The sequence below is a fragment of the Haliaeetus albicilla genome, chromosome 7, assembly GCF_947461875.1.
Source record: "Haliaeetus albicilla chromosome 7, bHalAlb1.1, whole genome shotgun sequence".
Lineage (NCBI taxonomy): Eukaryota > Metazoa > Chordata > Aves > Accipitriformes > Accipitridae > Haliaeetus > Haliaeetus albicilla.
Genome location: NC_091489.1, coordinates 23,975,900 through 23,994,625, shown reverse-complemented (window position 1 = coordinate 23,994,625; position 18,726 = coordinate 23,975,900). Strand labels below are relative to the sequence as shown.

The following is an 18,726-nucleotide window of genomic DNA, read 5'->3' as shown; positions in this document are numbered from 1 at the left end:
TAGAATAGGCTTTGACTCACTGAATTTGAGGAAGTAGAAATATGGGGGAAGAGAGAGAGGGAGTTACTCTTTTGCTAGCGTGCAGTATAAGAGCTGTAACACATGAAAGAAGTCTTGCTATTAGGTAGGGAAATGTTGGTTATGTTCTTAAGGAGTTTTATGTTGTTTCACAAAGAAAATGCTTTTACAGCTATTTGGTACTTAGCATAGGAAGGATGTGAAAATAAGGCCCACTGGTTTAAACAAATAATCAGGACTTAATTATTCTTGATTTCTAATGGTGAAGCAGACTCAAGAATAATGTTAATTTCGATTACTAGGTGCTTGCTCATCAACTTATATTATATGCACTATTCATAAAGAAAATAGGAAGGAAAAAAAATGAGTGTTGTCCTCTAATATTCTTATTCTTTCATTTTTTTTCTTGTCCTAGATTAGCTGCTTATTTTATGTGAAGGATTGATTGCATTAAATTTAGTTTTATGACATGGTAATATTTCAATTTTTTTCATCCACAGATCTCATTAAGTGATCTCTCTTTACGCTGTACTCTAGCAATAATTTTTAGATTCCTGTGAATTAAATTAAGTGAGCTGTAGTCATACCTTCAGCATTCTTAATTCTTTCACTACAGCTATGCTGATTTCGTATGGCTGAGGTGACCAAAAACCCAATGACACAAAGCAATTTATTATGACCAAACAGGGTCTGAATTTGTTGCTTATCTTACTTGAATATTTTTCTTTGGACATCAAGATTCACTGTTCTTGCAAGTGAGTATATTTGGGCTTTTAGAGAGAGAATAAAGTTGAGGAAGAGCTTGCCGTGAAGAAGATCCTGAGCAGTAGTTTTATGGGTTCAAAGCCAGAGCATTTAAAGAGAAGTCTGAATTTTTATTAACTAATTTTTCCAAGTGTAAAAGATAAATTTCATATTTACAAACCTTTCATAAACCTTTATGTGGTAGAGCAGTGAACATATTTACAGCTATATGTCACAAAATCAGAGTGAAAATGTCAAATTCTAACTTTAAAAAACCACATTTGAAGTGGAGGTTGTGGCAAACAAAAGGGAGGGAAGAAAGAATAATGCTAAATACTTAAGGCAAAATATATAATAGATAAAGCGGATTAAGATAGGCAATGTCATGATAAGTATGTCATGTTTTTCTGTTTTTTTAATGACACTCAAATTGACTTAAGGATGTTATGTTAGTTTTCCCAAAGCTATTAATAAATTTGGTCAGATTCAGTAGGCTTGATCCATGAAACGAAAGACAGCTACAATGCTGCTCTTATGTTCAAAAATAAATAACTTCAGGGTTTATCCACAAAGCTGATGAAGTGGGTTTAGTTCTTTCATGCAAGATCCTGGGGGAAAAGGGTTAGACCCATCTGTTTTGACAACCTTAGGATGTAGTTACACTACCAGTTCAAACCTATGGAAGATGCTCCTGCCAAAAGAGGTGACTCTAACCTTCTTCCATTAGGTTTAGGGTCTAATTAAGTATGATTACAGAGATATTAAAAACACCTTGAAAATGACATTTTTCCATAAAAATTGCACCTTATTACAGTATTTTATGGACACTGTTGGACATCCTCTTGAATTGTAATTATACTTACATCTTAATCTTTTTTGGACAAGATTTCATCTTCTTTTTGCAGTTCAAGCAGTATGCACCTGTGTTTCACAAGTCATGTTACTGCAATTGAAATAATTAAATGAAAATGTGTGTTGATTAAAATTTGACTATTCTCTCCATAATTTACAAATATATTCAGAATTGCTTTCCCTGAGGAAAGACATGTAATATGTGAGAGACTATTTGATAGTGTGAGTTTGTATGGAGTCTTTTTCTGAACTCAGGAGGAGCAACAGCGCAGGATCAGCTTGTTAAATTCACTTATTAACACTTGTTTAACATCTGTCTTAGTCCAAAAAAGGTTGCTTTTCTCAGTCTACTTGACAGTAGCACGAAGAAGTCTCAGCCTAAATAGTGTCCCATTGGAAGCTGTATAGTAACAAATGAATCCTAAAGAAATGAAATTGAAATTCGCAAAGAATATAAGAAGGATAGAAAACAGTAACAAGAGGTGAATGTATATTAAATGACTTCCCTCATCACGCTTCTGAGCAAACATACGATTTTCGTGGTTGACTGGTCCATAAGCAGGGGCTTGTAGGATTTGGCAACATGTTTGGACTTTGGCAATTAAAATCTGTGTGTATCCTATTTTGGTTAGCTGCTGCATTTCTTGTGCCTATACCTCCCTCAGCTTAGTGACCTAGCAGGGTGATTCTCTGCCTTCAAGACCATCCAGGTCTGTCTGTGGTCACTGGTGGCCCGGGTCGATGGGGAAGCAACCTACACTGTCTCCCGTGGCGCATTACATTCTCAGTATTATTTCTGGAGGGCCATTGAAGATGAGGAACTGTCCTGTTCCAGAATTCAGCCTGGTATCTCTCTCAGGCTCTGAAAACAGTGGGAAGCTCCCCCTTGGCTGCATCCTGGAGGGAGGAGGAACTCTCCTGCTCTCTCTGCTAGCCCTGCCAGCCCAGGCAGCTCCTCTTCACTGTTTCCCTTGAGCTGCTAGCACCAGGCAGTGCTGTGGATGGTGAAGGAGGGGGTGAATAATTCTGCCTGGATGTTTTGGTTCTCCCATTATCAGTGTGCACAGTGGATGTCCCTGTGGTTATGTAAAACCACTTGTGTAACTTGGCCTGTTTTCTCTACCTGAGTATCAGTAAGAAAATCAAGTAAAACTTGCAGCTTTTTAAACCATCTTCTTTCCTTCAGCCATTATGTTATCTTTTTTTCCTGTTACACTAGACTTCTTATAAATTCATTAAGTTTAAGCATTAAACTACATTAAGGGAACCAGGAAATTTCTCTGTCAGCAGGTCTCTTTTAATAGGAAAATAAAACCAAGATATTTAACAGAACTCCTGGTATGCCAGGAGTAGAGTCTTTTCTTGGTTGTTTGTTTTGAAGGCTTGTGCCTGTGGCATCGCATCCTTCAGTGCTCATAGAAGGAAGAGTAGGTTTAGGAGAGCACATCCTGTTTCTCCCGTTATAGTTAGAGGTGGTCAGAAATTTTAGATTGCTGAGCTTCAAAGGGTTTTGTCTGAAACAAAACAAACTTGCCACGTTTGCCAAGCCTCCAGCTCAAAGGAAGCTGCAGGTATTCCTGCTGTCATCACTGAAACTGGCAAGAGCACCGTTTTCCTTGAATAGCTGCAACATCCTTAATTTTCTCTTTACTAGAAATTACTAATTCTGTTTGTTTTGTTCCTCAGTGGGCCAAATCAAATGAAAAAATCTTTCCAGCAAACTAGAAACCCATGTATTCAGCATGAAGGACAGATTGGTATTGCCTCTATGGCCTTGTTAGACAGTCCTGTATTTACAGAGCAACATACATAAAACTAAAGTTTGTTAGATTTCCAAGAGGAGAGCTAAACTGCACATGCTGCTTAACATCAGGTGGGAACATCCAGCAAAACAAATGTCATCACCATCATGTCATAATGAGATTATAATTTCACCCTTCCTCTCAATGCCTTATTTGTGCCAATTCCTTAAGTGACCACTCGAGACATTTCAGGGAAGTCCTTCCTAATTAACGAGGAAATGTTCAGAGTTGTGACTTTCCTGTCTATGCTTATTGTGTTGATTAGATAGGGGCACATGCTGATGTTTGTGTTCATTACTTCAAAACCATGATCTTGAATGTGCTGCCTCATTCACAGTCTCTTGCAAGGGTAGGAAGCATACAGTCTGGTGCTTGGTTATAGTTTGTTATTCAATTTATTATGGACTGTGGACTCACTGTCTTTGCAGGGTGAACTGGGGTGGTATTTCTCTAGTGCTATAGTGCTGTTAATATATATGGCCTACCAAATTTATCTGAAAGTCCTCAGTAAAGAAAATGTTCAACACATTGGTCTGATGCATAGGACATTGCAGTTCAGTATGTAGATGTGGGACTCCATCCAATTCCCACAGAAGTCAATGAGATTTAATTTAATTTTGAATCAGATTCTGTAGACACAAAAGTCTAGTGTAGCAAAACCTAGATGTTTCCACAGGCTGCAGCCGTGCATGGCAGCCTTGCAATAGTCTACATCTGCCTGGGCGTTGTGAATATAAATGATGTCTTCACTCTTAGCTCTTTTTCTGCTCACGTAGAGATGGTGATCCATGATAAAGACACAACCACTGACATAGCAAACTGTATGAATTCACATGCTGAAATCTGTCTGGTATTTGTTTTATTGGCCTTCCTTTGTTTTCTCCCACCCCACCATATGCAGAAATAATTGATAGTTATCTGCTGAAGGTTTCTTAGTCCATCAACAGTTAAGGTAGTTGTCTCCTTCCTTCTTGTCGCACTATACTGCACACCAGCAAAGCTTTTTCCCCTGTATGGAGGGGTTAATAATCAATTATCTTATAGTGAGGGATTGTTATGAGTAGGAGCCACTGAGGAGTCACCATAGAAAGGGAGTCCTGTGTTGAAAGCTTTGCATGTATGCAAGAGCAACTCGGGTTGCCCTCTTGGTGTCGGTAAGAGGCACAGTGTAAGTAGAAAAATGAAGTTTTCCAGCATTCAGAAGGAATTTCTTAATGTTTGGTTTGTGAAAGATTGCATGAGTCCCTCATAGGTTTTTTGTTTTCTAGAGTCTGTAAAAACAGTGTTAGAAAACTGATGAACCAAAAGGTAGACAAAGGCATGTCTGTTACCACAGCCCTCCCCAGGATGCAGACTGTAACCTCTGCTGCCAGAGTACAGGCTTCCCAGCTGGTCTCAGTCACCTATTCAAAATACCAAGGGTCTGCTTTATAGTTTGCCCCATGTTGGCATCATTTTGTTGTGATGAAAGGTTGTTGGAAGGAAAAACAAAACCCAGTGTGTAGAGGTCATGAGGCAAGGATTGCAGAACGTTGTCTTGGAGTGCAGCTGGTAAAAGTTTGTAAAACTGGCTTTTCCTGTAAAAGGGATCCACTATTGGTTCCTTCAATTAAATCTCTCACAGAAAAAAGAACTAGTAGTATAAACAGGAGGGGGATCTAAGTAACTGTCCTGCCTCTCTCCAAACCTGAGATACCCACATGGCCTCTAAAACAGGCTGTCAGGACCTTGAAAATGCTGTACCAGGACCACGAAATCTGTTTTGTTCCAATGCAGTATTTCAAAATCCAGATCACAGTCCTGCAAAAGTGTAAAGGGTTGTAGACTTGGAGAGTAAACCTAGTCCAGCAGAGGGATACAGCAGTGAATTTGAATCCAAACTTGGATTTGGTTGCAGGGATCCAGTTCACGTCTGTAACTGCTAGCAGCACGCTGCAGGATCATAAAGGCCCTTTTGAATAATTCTGTGCAGTTGATAGTTCCCTTTTGTAAAAAATGGTGGGCATTTCAGGACAATAGGTGTGCTTCAGTTTCAGTAATAAAAAGCACTGTTTAACATGGATGCATTGAGATACATTCACAGAGTATGAATTTGTTTTCATCTTTAGAAAATTATAGACGAGAATTCTGGGATAAACAAAATGGAAGGGGTTTTGGGGGTTGGGGTTTTTTTTCATTCTTATTCTGAGCCACATGCAGGAGACAGCAGTGGAAGTTTTTTATTCACAGGCAGAAATAAAGTAGTGGCACAGTCCAAACTGAGAGGCATAGCATAGATGCAAATACAGGGTATGTGATATATTTGTTCCCTTTTCAGAACAGAGTTTACAAACAAAGCAATTCTGAATTTTTAAGCCTCCCTTTTAAATCTAGAACATTCATATTTACAACGGCTTTTTACCAATATTCTGATAATTCCTATAACGTAAGACAGTCTACACAAAGAAGCATTTGGCTACTGCAAAGGAATTGTATACATCTAAGAAGCAGGCAAGCAGCAGATGCAGCATGGAGAGAGAGATATAAACAGGACATATATCTATGTTAAATATTCAAGTAAATATAGATGATCAATACCTGTTATGTGACCTATTTCTTTTTGACAACAGTCACAAATAGGAATGATACAATAGTATACAACTACCTTGCCAACGAACCTCGGCATTGCACAGACACTCACACAACTGCTCCTTAGGGAGTCTGAGAATATGAACAGAGCATGAGTGAATCATATAGCCCCATGTGCCAGTCCACCAAGGTGGCCGGACAGATAAATCCAAGGGCACTCTTCATACAGGGTTGTGCATACATTCGCATTCACACGTCAGTCACATGCCATGTACGTCTTCCCAGCGGGAATGCAGAGCCTACTTAGGAGGTACTATAGACTTGGCTCCAGACTGCTGGTGAGCCATGAATGTCTCAAAATATTAAAAGCAAACAAATAACAAAAAAACCCCTGAACCATTCTTCTGCAGCTATATAAACTGTACTTTTTAAAGGCTCATTTTAAGTAGTCTGATTTTTTTTTCATGCTTGAGAAATTACATACACAATGAGCTATCTACTTAATTTGAAATTTTAAATGCAGTAGTAGATATATGGTTTTTATACATATGTATGTAAATGAGAACTGTTTTGCAGAAAATATTTATGAAAGAAGAGCTCTGTCCTTTTTTAGACTGTCAGAATAATAATATAATGTACTACAAGTAAAATTACATTCTGAGTAAATATAATCACTACTGTTTTGTGGTATCTGGAGGCCTCTGTGACTTATTAGTCATATTCTGCATATTAAGTACTATAGGGTCAAGCCTCAGAGTGGCTGAGCACCATATTTTCCATTGATTTTGTTCAGAGTTGCATGGACAGATCATTAGAGCTGCATGAGTAACAATTTCTGTGATTCACTAGCAATTCTGAAAAATAAGAAACTCTCCAACTGGAAGCCACAGTGTTATTTTTTTATTTCTAGTGAATAAATAGACTGGAACAACCAAAATATTTTGTCGAGCATCTTTAATAAAAGCAAAGGAAACTTGGAATCAAAGGGCTGCGTTCAAAGGAGCACGTGGGATCAATTCATAAAAGCTGGGAGGAGATGCTGCTCATATACATCTTGGGTCCCCTGAGAGATAAGAGCCTGAGTTAAGTTGCTCCTCTAAGTAAGTTAAATGATAGGCTTAAGCCCAGGTTTTGGAGATAGTGAAGGAGCATGGTAAGCAGCAGGCCAGAGAACGTGGAGTATGTACCTGTTTGAGTGGTCTTGGGAATAGTGCCTGTGCCTCCCTTGGATTTGCATATTAACCTAAAATGTTTCTTCTTGGAAATGCTAATCCCACTTTTAATGTTTTCTCTTATTTTTAAAATTTTGTTTTAACCAAAACTATTCCCATTGCTGCCTTTTAAAATATTTTTTAGAGTATTTTTCAAAAATTTTTCCAAAATGTAATGAAATGCTTTACCCAGGTCTAGTCTGATGACTCTTCAGCTGGAGAGCACAGTTCTTCCTTCCCTACAGTAACAGTGTTGTGGGGGCCCAGAACTGGAAGAGTTTCATCTGTCTTGCTGTTCCAGAGTGGGATGCTCATATCAACAGCTAATAAAAGCACTGCCTCTGAAAATGAAGAGTTTTGTTTACCTCTCCCCCTTGAATCCCCAAATGAATTATGTTCTATCAGTGAAATCACTCCTGCATTGTGCAATCCCCTAGGAAGACTAATAAAAGTCTTTTAGAACTATAATCTGTATGTGCTAGCAAACTTGAATAAATTTACATGTATGAAAAAGAGCAAATTTAGATAATTGAACAGTACAGAGCTTTGTGCTGAGAGCATACAACAGTATCTCTTTCACCAGATGTGTGTGACTAAGCAGCCTCTTATTACTGGTTGCAGAACACTAACTCCAGAAAAGGACATTAGAAGTATGGCCTTTAAATATAGGTGGAGGGAAACAGTTGTTTACCTAGTGCAAGAAATTGCAAACTGACAAATTACATGGCCAGTGGAAATCGGACAATAAAATCTGCTTTTCCTGGATTGCATTCTTCATAAAAGGAGGATGCTGTAGTAGGCTATATAGTTTAATAGGAAAATGATTCATGGAAAAGTACAATTTCAAAATAATGTAATGATATATGAGAATCCTCACTATGTATACAGTTATTTCGTTGTATATGTTTATTCACGTGAACTCTTAACAAAGCAGGGAAATGCCAGCTTCTTGCTTTTATCAGCAGATATCTAAGAATAGACTGCTGGAACTTGCATTCCTTCAATGTCAGAGCTTTAAGTTAGAAGACAGAAGAGAGACAGGGAGGGAATACATGGTTTTTCTAAGTTTTACGCTTTGTTTAGAAAAAAATTTCTAACCTGCGCTTAGAGTATTTTATTCATTTTTCCCATGACAAACTCTTGAATTGCAAGCAATGAATACATAGGTAGACATTTCAGATTTATTAAGCAAAATCACAAAACAGGGGCAGCTAAATTTAAGAATGCTGCTAAAATGTAAATTCATCACGTGCCATCTTTTTCATCTTTGCCCAGATGGCACAGGTGATCGTTGGCTAGAAGAAATTAAATTTGCACGCTTACTCTTCTAAGCTGAGTGGGTGCTCATATTGTTAGCCAGTGGCTTTTACTGGAGTGTTACAATAAAGATGAGCAGTGAAATATTTTTGATCTGATATACTGTATACATCTTTATGAAACGCTTTTGATTCAGACCTTGAGGAGGGGAAAATTACTTTTTACAGTCAGGAAGAGGCAGCTAATAACTTAAAATCCAGCTCAGATGGAGGCTCCTGATACAATTACGGCTACTATCTTTCCGTAGCAATGAATTCCTTCTCTTGTCTGTTGTGACACATAGGTGAAAAACGTGCAGCAGAGCCAGACGATGCAGAGCTGGTGAGCCTCAGCAAAAGGCTGGTGGAGAACGCGGTGCTGAAGGCTGTACAGCAATATTTAGAAGAAACGCAAAACAAAACCAGACAAACTGATGGAAGCCCTGTGAAAACTGAAGAAGCAGCAAGCGGCAGTAAGAATGAGAGCGACAATGATAACAGCAAGTGAGCACTGTGCAAAAAAAGCCCGGGAGCAAATATCCCACCAAGAATAACCACAAAAACATGTCCCAGCTCCCTGCTGAAATTTGCTAAGTGATGCTGGGTGACAGGCACTCTGCTTTGTGAGTCTCTTATCAAAAGTTTGTTCTGAATCGAAGGACACTGTCTACTGGTTTAATAAGTGCTCGCACTGCTGAAAATCTGTTGAATGCTGGGAGGGATGGACAGTGGAAAAAAGACAAGAATGGTGAAGCAGGCGGCTCCCGTCTTCACTGGCTCTTGATACCAGGAGTCCCTTCCTTGCTTTTGAAGAGAAACCGAACCCTTTGCGTTTGCCTTTCGGATTGTCACGAATGGCCGTGGAAGAGGCCTTGCCATAAGTGGAAGTGCTGCCCTCTGCCCGAGGGTTTGGCACTGCCGCAGGGCTGCTTACTCCGTGTGAGAGCACATGCTGTTTCCTAGTCAACAGCAGTCAACCCCAAGCTAAAAATTACCACTACAGATACTCATCGCAGATACTGTTACACAGTATGTAATATGGCAGGAGTTTTTCTTAAATGTGACACTGTACTGGTCTTTACTTTTTGGTAGCATTTGTTGGTGTAAATTATATTTTTTTGACAAAGTACCTTTTTATAAAAAATCAATATGGGCAAAAGACTGAGCACTTAATACTATCCAAACCAGATACGATCTCTTTATCTCCATACATTAATGATTCTGAATGACATTAAGTTGTTATAAAATGTATTATATTGTTCTTTTCCTCTAGGAAAGAGCCATGAAGCAGACTTAGTAAAGGATGCTTTGCACAGAGAAACACAGGCCCTGTTATCCAGACTGAATCAGATAAAGGAGCTGTTATCCAGTCCCGAGATCCGCATGAAAATTAGCAAAGAACTGTTTGAAGACAGGCACAACTCTAACAGTAAATGGAAAAGTTGTATTGACTCTGGATCTCCAAATGCATGATTGTCAATTGCCATGATGTATAAAATCTCATCGGGTTGTTTAAAGACAAAAAAAATTTTTCAAGAAATTTTCCTTTCTATTTCTTTTTTACTGAAAATATGAATGGGTGTAAATGGCTCATGAGGAATCATGCTGAAATACTTGCACAGAAGAATTATATTTCATAATGATGAAGTACAGCCACTCCTCAGCACTGCTTTGAAACATGCTTGAATGTGCAGGTATATGTCATGGCTCCAAAGTGGAAAAATACTGGTTTCAGATAAATCTAAGCAAACACTGTGCCCTTCCTTTGTCATTGCAGATAATTCAGATTTTTCTCATAGATCCCTTCCCTAGCAATGATATACAAATATTAAAAAGTGGATGCTTTTAAATACTTTAAAATGTATATTTGAAAAAAACCTCTTTTAATGATCTGCCTTTTGGATATGTACTGCCATTTTGGGTTAGCACTGTCTGGTTTTTATTTTTTTTTTAAACGGCACTTGAATACTTGGATAGATGCTGACATGTTGTTTCTGCTGATGTTTACACTAATGCAAGAATGTTTTAAATTTCAGAATGAAATTCAGGCTCCACTGATCTCAATGGCAGACTGTCATTGGTTTTAATGGAGTCAGGATGCTGCAGTTAAGATTTCTTGTGAAAATAATAATATTCCTTGGGATAATATTTGCCTTTTTACTTTTGTAGAACGGTGGTTTTGTTGATTGTTTTTGATGTTTCCTCCATCTCTTCCTCCTGCTGCCTCAGGTGGGGTGTCAGTTTGCTCTCCTTTTTCCCTCCACACACCTACAAGATTCACTGAAGCTTTGTATGTACAACAATGCAGGAGTAGTTCCAATATTTGCATTTTTTATAAACATTGTTTAAAATTGCCTCTGATCATAAAAGCTATATAAATATGTATTGTGATTGGTATCAGAATTGTGCTGTTAGAACAGCTGTGTGCATATTCTTCATTGGTCTCAAGCACTGGTCATTTATCTTGTGTCAGAACTTTTTTTCTTTTCTCATTTGATATGTAACAGTGTATTCTGAAATACATCTCATACATGCCATGTTCACAATAAAGTATTTTTTCCTTTGCACTCTATGTACGTTTTCACCCATCTCCAAATGGACTTTAATAAATTGCAAGTAACAGGGTTGACAGAAACAGTGCTTGTATGAATCACACCATGAAGTTGACTATGGGTGTTGTGCCAAGATACTGATCTAAAGCTTGGGTGCTGAAATCATGTGAAGAAATTCATGTAGGTAAGCTAGTCCCAAGTCATTATTGTTTTAAATGGCAAAACTTTGAAACTCTAGGGATTAATTTATATTCTAGGCAGTGTGGATTTAGAAGGAAGTACTGGTACAACTTCCTAAAGTTCCATATTGACTCTTCAACGTCAAAAATTGAGTTTGAGTTTAATAAATAGTCTCAAAATTGCTCTAGAATAATAAAAAAAATTAATCTGAACCTGCAATCATCCCTGGAAGTAAAAACAACCCCAGACTTTCACAAGTGGTTCTATATATCCCTGCACAGTGACGCTCTGAGCCCAGCTTGTTCCCTTATTCCATAGGCTTAGGAGAGAATCTTCTCTCCTACTTCTGAGGAGAGAAGTTTCTTTGTCATATCAAACATTACTGAGTACTAATTCATTCAGAGATAGCTATTCCTATGGTATCGAGCAATTTAAATCCAACTTGCAGATGACAACACAAAACCAGACAATCAGCTATGAAAACAGGAAAACCATTTATTGTATTCTATCTGAATCTCCCCTTTCCTCCATACAAGTCATTACCATGATTAAGTGCCTTTTTATATTGTTCAGCTTGTTAACAGTCACTGTTCTTCAGTTTCAAGTAAAACTGTAGAAATGAATCACTGAATTTAAGTCCAGATACTTTGATAGGTGACCTGGTTATTAGGGACTCTGCTCATTCACGGTTCTTATGGACGGCATCAAGAATAGCAGCTCGAAAAAATAAAGTGTAGGGGACTTAATGGCCTGAACATAGGCAGCCGGTATCATTTGAGATGCTTTAGAGTGGGCCTGGCAGGGGTCTGGCAAATATGACACAAACCCTACATGAGACATGCATTCTTCTGGGTCAGGAACTGTGGCTGAGAGGATACCCCAGAGCCTCTAAAAAGAACTAGATACCTATGTTTAAGCAGCTAAAACCCATCTTTGGATTTCAGATGTTTTGACCCATGAAGGTCAACAGTGCTTTTGTTTCTAAGCCATTCTCATTCTTTTAAATGCTAACCATAGCCTTTATGTCTGGTTTTGACAAGACACCACTATTAATTTACTCAACATTGAAAACAAAATAGGGTAAAAAAAAATCCTGCATCTGGATCCATTCTCTCATGACAACCCTACTTCTTGCATTCTCTATTTTTTAAATTTTTTTTCCAGTGGTAGTGAAGCCTGGCTGCCAAATTAAAGCATAAATATCTTGCATGGAGCTGTGAGATGAGTACTGAAGAATGCAGGTACATAGATACTGAACCTAATATAGGCAGGTGTGAAGCTCTGAGCCACACAGAACAGAACAAATATGTTGCCTTCCTCACACTCATAAATCATTTTCAGGCAACAATTCTGTTTTTTAATTAAGTGCCTCAGTTGGGGGATGTCTTGAGGTAGCGATGCACAGGTTATTCCAGGAAAGCGTTAGCATTTCAAAACAGAGGGTGCAAGTTTGTCCATGTTTTGTTTTCAGTTCTAACTTTTAGCTTGTTCATACTCAAGAGTGTTTCTACACTGCTGATTGTAGAGATGTCTGTGAAGAAGCAGTAGCTCAGCTTCCAGGACTAGGCCAGCTGGAAGTCTTTGGATTGCCGTGACCTGCGGAGAAACTGTTCCTGACATCTATGCTTGGTCTAAGCGTAGGCACAAAAGTAGCCGAAAGCCGTACACTTGATACCTGAGCAGCCCTTGGCATAAATTGTTTGCACTGCTGAGCTGTGCATCAGAGGTGTTCAAGAGCTGACAGAGGGATCAGTAAATCCTTGTAAGTCCTGACCAACAGACACCAATTCTCTGATGTAGGAAGAGAGACTGTTGTAGAAACCGATGTCTCCAAGCATGGGTGAACATGGCATAAGGATGCTCAGTCTGGTAGCTAGATTGTAATGCAGCAGATGAATATGCATTAAGATCTTTGTGAAAAGGAAACTAAATAGTCTTTCTGTGTTGACTGAAGGTGATATAAATCTAAAAAGGATCGGAGCTTAAGGTCAGATTCAGACACTGTATCCAGATATACAAATATTGAGAGCCCACTGGATAATGCCCTGTATGCTACTAATGGTCTTACTGAAGTTAAGTATGATGCATTGAGTGGTAAACTACTACTTCATGGCAAGGTTATACAATCTGGAAGTTAGGATTCAAGAGGCTTCATGTTCTTTATTTATAGAGTTTCTGATTATAAGTGTGCACGCTTTTGTGCGTGCTGTTTTAGCCAAAAGGCCGTGTGAGTGTGTCATGGATCAAAGAGTGTCAGCCCTGCTTCATTCTGGTGACAAGAATGATACTGTTTCATTTTTATGTCTGTCTAGACATGATTCATGTTCTTGTTAGGATTCTGATTTTATAAAAGTCTTGAGAGGTATCCTACATGTTTATGTAGTCAGCAAGCAGGAAAAATAGAAGAGTAGAGCCACTGCGCTCAGTAGAGCTTGTAAGTTGAAGTTTAGTAAAAACACTAGTTTACTTTTTAAATTCAGCTATGTCCAGGAATATACTCATGAAAGGAAGTGTAAACCGCAACTGTTTCACTGCAGATGAAACACTACCTGCAGAGCCAGCTGCAGCCCCCTGGAAGCCAGGAGGGAACCTGCTTGCCTCAGGTGGAACCTCGTAGCTGGACGCCCAAGAGTTGCTTCACTCTGCTTCTAGCCCGGGACTTTGTTTTGCACAATCTTTGTCAAAGCAGTCTTTTATCTGTGAATGCCCTCTGCCTCTGTTCAGCTCTTTCTTGGCCTGAGAAAATGAGGGACTCAATGGGTACTGTAGCTTTCAGCTGTTACCATCCCTTTGGAGGAGGGGGGAAGTTGTCACTGAAATCCCAAAGAGGTTGATGTCTTTGCAGAGACACCTCTGGTCTCCCTCGAACTGCCAGAGGTCAGAGGAGGGCCTGTGTGGCTGTTAGCTGAAGTCTTCATCTAGAGACGACGACTGTCTGATCTGGAGGCAGCGGACAAGGCCCAAAACCACCCGACAGAAGCAGTTCCTGAGGGACATGCCCTCCCAGAACCGAGACGGTGAGTGGGTCAGCTGCGTGATTAGTGGGCAGTTGGGTAAAGTAAGTGTTGGTTTAACTTGACGAAAACTGTTCTAAGTCATCCTCATGTAGTAATTTAATTTGTGAAAACCTTTTGGAATTTTGATTCTCCCATAAGTTTTCACATAGTGATAAGGGGTAATCTCGGAAAGTGGTGAAAGTGCATTTGCTTTCCAAGAGCTTATTAGTGCCATAACATAATGTTCTATAGAAATGCTTTGCACTTTCAGTTAAAAAAAATCATTACATTGGTCTGGTTTCAGAGGCAAGAAGTCACACCATTCTTATGGGAAAGAAAACTGTTTGAACCCTGGAAATAGGAGCACATTAATGCTGACATGTTTTACTCTGCTGTTCCTTTGATCAATACAGTTTCTGTATAAGCAAGTTCTTAGCGTGCACTCATCTGCTCATTTATATTCTCCTCATGTTAAGTCTTCATAATGTGAACATTTGTACTGAATGAAAATCAGTCCTGAGAGACGGCTGGGCTGAGAAGTAAAATGCACTCATAGTAGAGCAATAATTAGAACAGTACATAGGAAAACAAAAAGTGATATGCCTGCCATTCCTGACATAGCAGAAAGGACACTCTGGCATTGATAAGCAAATACTTCTGCAGCAAGAGGCTGGAGTTAGACTGCTGCATTCTGGTCTCTGCTCCCACTGCTGTTTATGTGCTTTGTTTAGTGACTCTTGGACGCAAAATGCATTAGCAGAGACTGGGACATGGAACTGTGTCTTGCAAGGGACTCTCCTCATTGATGGAAAATAAAGGGCCCTTTTGCTCCTGGTGATTAAGGATTAAACCAATCAAAAATGCAGAATTAGGGTAGTTAAAAGGAGTTGATTAAGAAATGACACATGAGGATTTCAGCAGAAGCTTATTTGAAATAAAAGGAGTTTTTCTTTCAGATAAGAAAGGCAGAGATGTTTTGAGGTCAGGATTGACTCTAGAGATTCAGGTGGGGGGTTTTTAGCAAAATTACAATTTGAATTAAAAGTCGGAAAGCATTGCACTTTTCAGAATCCTTTTTAATTCTTTTTTTCCCCAGCCATACAGAGAACTTCAGGCACTCAAACATTCAGAAGAGAAGGAGAAGAAATGATGCTGATACGATTTAACTTCAGTCATAACTCAGACAACCAAAACGTAACAGAAAAACAAAGCCAAGAAGAAACGCCAGCAGCTACTGCTAAAATTCAGACGTAGCTGCCAGTGTAAAAAAGATGTAGTAAGTCCAAATGTTTAGAAGAATAAAGGATGAAACGAAGCAAAACGATAGCGTTCTCTGCATGTGGTCAGTCAAATGGTGCTCACCTGTGTTTGTCACTCAGCTGTACAGGCAAATGGCCTATTTCCCAGTCACATTTTCCAATCAAATACCTCTGAGAGGGAAGGCTGAACGAGCATGCGGCTGTGAAATACCACTCTGGCAGAGCGCTGAAGTGAAGGGCTACAAGAAATATTGCAGGATAGAGGCTAAGTCAAGGCAAAGGCAAGGCAAAGCTCAGGGAGATGATCTCTAGAGGAGCAGGAAGAAGCAAAGGAACAAAAGCATGCATTTGAAGCTCCTGTTAGTAATACATTTTAGCATTGTGTAGGTCCACTGAACTTCTGCGTTTAGAAATCAAAGTGGACTAAGTAGTCAAGTCCTTAAATGCGCACAGAGAGCTACAGAAATTAATTGCAAATAATCTTAAGTTCTGGGGTGTGCATGCTGCCAGCCAGCAGAGCAGAGGGGGAAAAAACCCTCCTTCCTCCAGAAACCAGTAGATGACTGAATGCTTGCAAATGGCTGAATGCGATGGCTGCAGCAGCGAGCTGCTGGCTGTGTTACTTTATGCTTGTAAAGTACAGGAAATTAGAATACAAATCATGGGTAAGAGGAAATGAAATGTCTATTCTTCATATAGGTAACATCAACAAACTTATTTAGGTTAATTACCAAAAAAGATCCACTGCAAAACCAGACAGAATCATCAAGCAAATGTGATAACTAAATAAATTAAAAGCCTCTTTGCCATTATGCTCTAAAATGAGATGTATCACTAAACTGGGGTGGATGCTCTTGTTTGTAGAAAAACTGATAACACGGGAATATGTGGAGAATGGCTAAACCAACATCCTAAATGAATACTACTTCAAAAGTAAGGAAGACATTTCAAAAGTGAAGGTGCAAAAAGGAAAAAGTGGATTAATTTTTTAGTAAATTGGATATTCTTAACTTCACCCTTCCCAGCAAAATTTCAAGTGCAGGACAGGTCTTTAATATGTATAGCTCCATTACACTTGAACTAAAAATAATATGTTAATCAAGGAAACATAACTGAAAATGCTTTTTGGTGGTAGATGTAGCAGACATATATAAATAGATTCATTGCTCACCAAGCTAACATTTATTGTAAATTATCTGGCATTTTTGTTACACATGTATTCTATAGTTTTCCATGTAGACATGGTAATAATTTTTCTAGAAATACAGGAAAGGCACCAAAATACAGAGAGGACCCACTTTTTTGTACCACCACAATTTGTACCTTAAAAGAAGATTATAAAAAAGGGAATGAAGTTATGGACTTTTTTGACAGACTGAAAATTTACTTAATTAGTTATATACTAGACACTTTTTGGATTTTCAGTATATGAGGATTTATTACTTTCAGAATAACACAGACTAAACACATGTTGCTGGAAATCACTGGATTTAGTGAGTCACACAAAAGACACGCATAGAGAAGCCACAGATGAATTTGCATCATTTTGTCTTGTTATCCTGTAACTTCAGACTATTGGAAGACCACTTTCATCTGTGGTAACTGCGGAGCTGCTCCTTCATAATTACTTATTAAGCTTTTGGGTTTTTTACTAGTGTAGCATTTCTGGGCCATCAATGCAAATTAATAATTTATATATATTAATAATTTACACTAGGGAGTCTGATGGAGTAACAGAGGCTGGAGGCCATGGGATCAAAGGGAAGAAGGATCTTCTCTCTAGCCAATGAAGTCACTTGCATCATGAAGAGAGAGTAAAAGACCATGTGTGGGGAGTCTCCCGTCTTTGTGGAGAAAAGCAATATGTGCTCTACCAAGCTGGGTGAAAACATACCCCACCAGCAGAGGAAAACCTGGGCTGGGAAGGCGAACAAAAGTAGGTCCTAGCTCAAAACGTCTTATGGCCTCTCTTGCGGGTCAGTTTGTTTGGGCATCTTTAACCGGGCACAAAGAGACCGTGCAAACAGGACATGCACAACTCAGAAGCATGAAGTGGTCATTTATTACATAACACGCGTTAAAAAAATGGGATTTGACAAACTACTAAGCTAAGCATTAGCATGCTACCCACCCCAAGGTCTCTCTGCTGGCCAGGTGGGCATCGGACAGGAGGAGAGGGGTCGGTCTCCACAGTCCCCTGGTCCGCAGCCTCCCCAGTGCTGACCTGCTGCCCTCCACCAACGCTGGTGCACCGACCGCGCGACCCAGCGATTCCCGGCATGGGAATTTTGCGTGGCTGACTTCCTGCCGCAGCGTCTCACATCTTTCTCAGCAGCCTGAGTCAGAGTTGTGCAGGAGGGCCGGGTCAGAGCAGGACCTTGGCTCCAGGGTGGGCAAGCAGCTAACCCCCACCTGGAGGGAGACGCATTACAGGGGCTGGCCTGGCTTTGCCGTGAGCCAGAGGCGAAGTCACAGAAAGGGAAGAGGAGCCAAGACGTGCTTGTAGGTGGCCTGTAGCAGGCAGGAGAGCCAAGTCCTAGCTGGATATCTGCGTTGTTCCTCCCCGGAGGAGCAGGGGCAAGCACCGGTGCTGAGGAAGGCCAGCCGTGCCTCGGTGCGTGTTCGGCCCGGACCCCGAGCAGGCAGGGTCAGCGCTGGCGTGTGGGTCACAGCACGTGCCACGTGGCCTCAGCTGGCCCTTCCCGCACCACATCACCCCCATAGCCACAACGCGACCGGCGACCTAGCCGCGTCCACGCTTGTCGTGTGAGTTGTTCCTCATGCCAGCAGATGTTTCCATCCAAATACTACGTTGGCTTATGCATGAGTGGATTCATGTTACTATTAATAGTCCAGACTCAAGCTGGTCCTTGCAAGAATTAGAAAAAGGAGGTTTCAGAAAAGTGTTAGCTAACATTTGTTAATCATTATTCTTGAAAGAAATCCCATAGCACTTGGCTCCACCAAAATGTTTGGCATTTTCTTACCCTGTCTGCTTTTCTCACTCTAGAGAAATCCAAAGAGAAGATTGCTTTAGCTATGGCTGGCCCCAGAGGGTTAGTCACAGAGGCACAGAAGGCATATGGCCAAAATCAAATGGAAACCTGGGGAGACGGACAGTGAACACACAGATGAAATCTCCATATTGCACATAGTCTTTTCCTTTCTCTGGTTTGCCTGGGAGTGTCGTGGTTTAACCCCAGCCAGCAACTAAGCACCACGCAGCCGCTCACTCACTCCCCCCCCGTC

General features: G+C 40.0%; 1 protein-coding gene and 1 long non-coding RNA gene across 4 annotated transcripts in view; both read left to right on the top strand.

Moving 5' to 3' along the window:
• Positions 1-11,062, top strand: part of AKAP7 (A-kinase anchoring protein 7) — a 90,049-nt gene extending 78,987 nt beyond the window's left edge. The window contains exons 8-9 of one of the 3 annotated variants that reach the window (XM_069787322.1): positions 8,796-8,994; positions 9,764-11,062. In XM_069787322.1, coding sequence (XP_069643423.1) covers positions 8,796-8,994; positions 9,764-9,776 — 212 coding nt within the window. In that variant the 3' untranslated portion in view covers positions 9,777-11,062. Of the gene's footprint in view, positions 1-8,795 lie in introns of all 3 variants that reach the window. The other 2 variants (XM_069787324.1, XM_069787323.1) reach the window with 2 other exon arrangements.
• An 879-nt stretch (positions 11,063-11,941) lies between these two features.
• LOC138686097 (uncharacterized) lies at positions 11,942-15,544 on the top strand. Its single transcript, XR_011325425.1, has 2 exons — positions 11,942-14,239; positions 15,315-15,544. It is a non-coding gene; the product is annotated as an uncharacterized lncRNA (long non-coding RNA).
• The last annotated feature ends 3,182 nt before the right edge of the window (positions 15,545-18,726 follow it).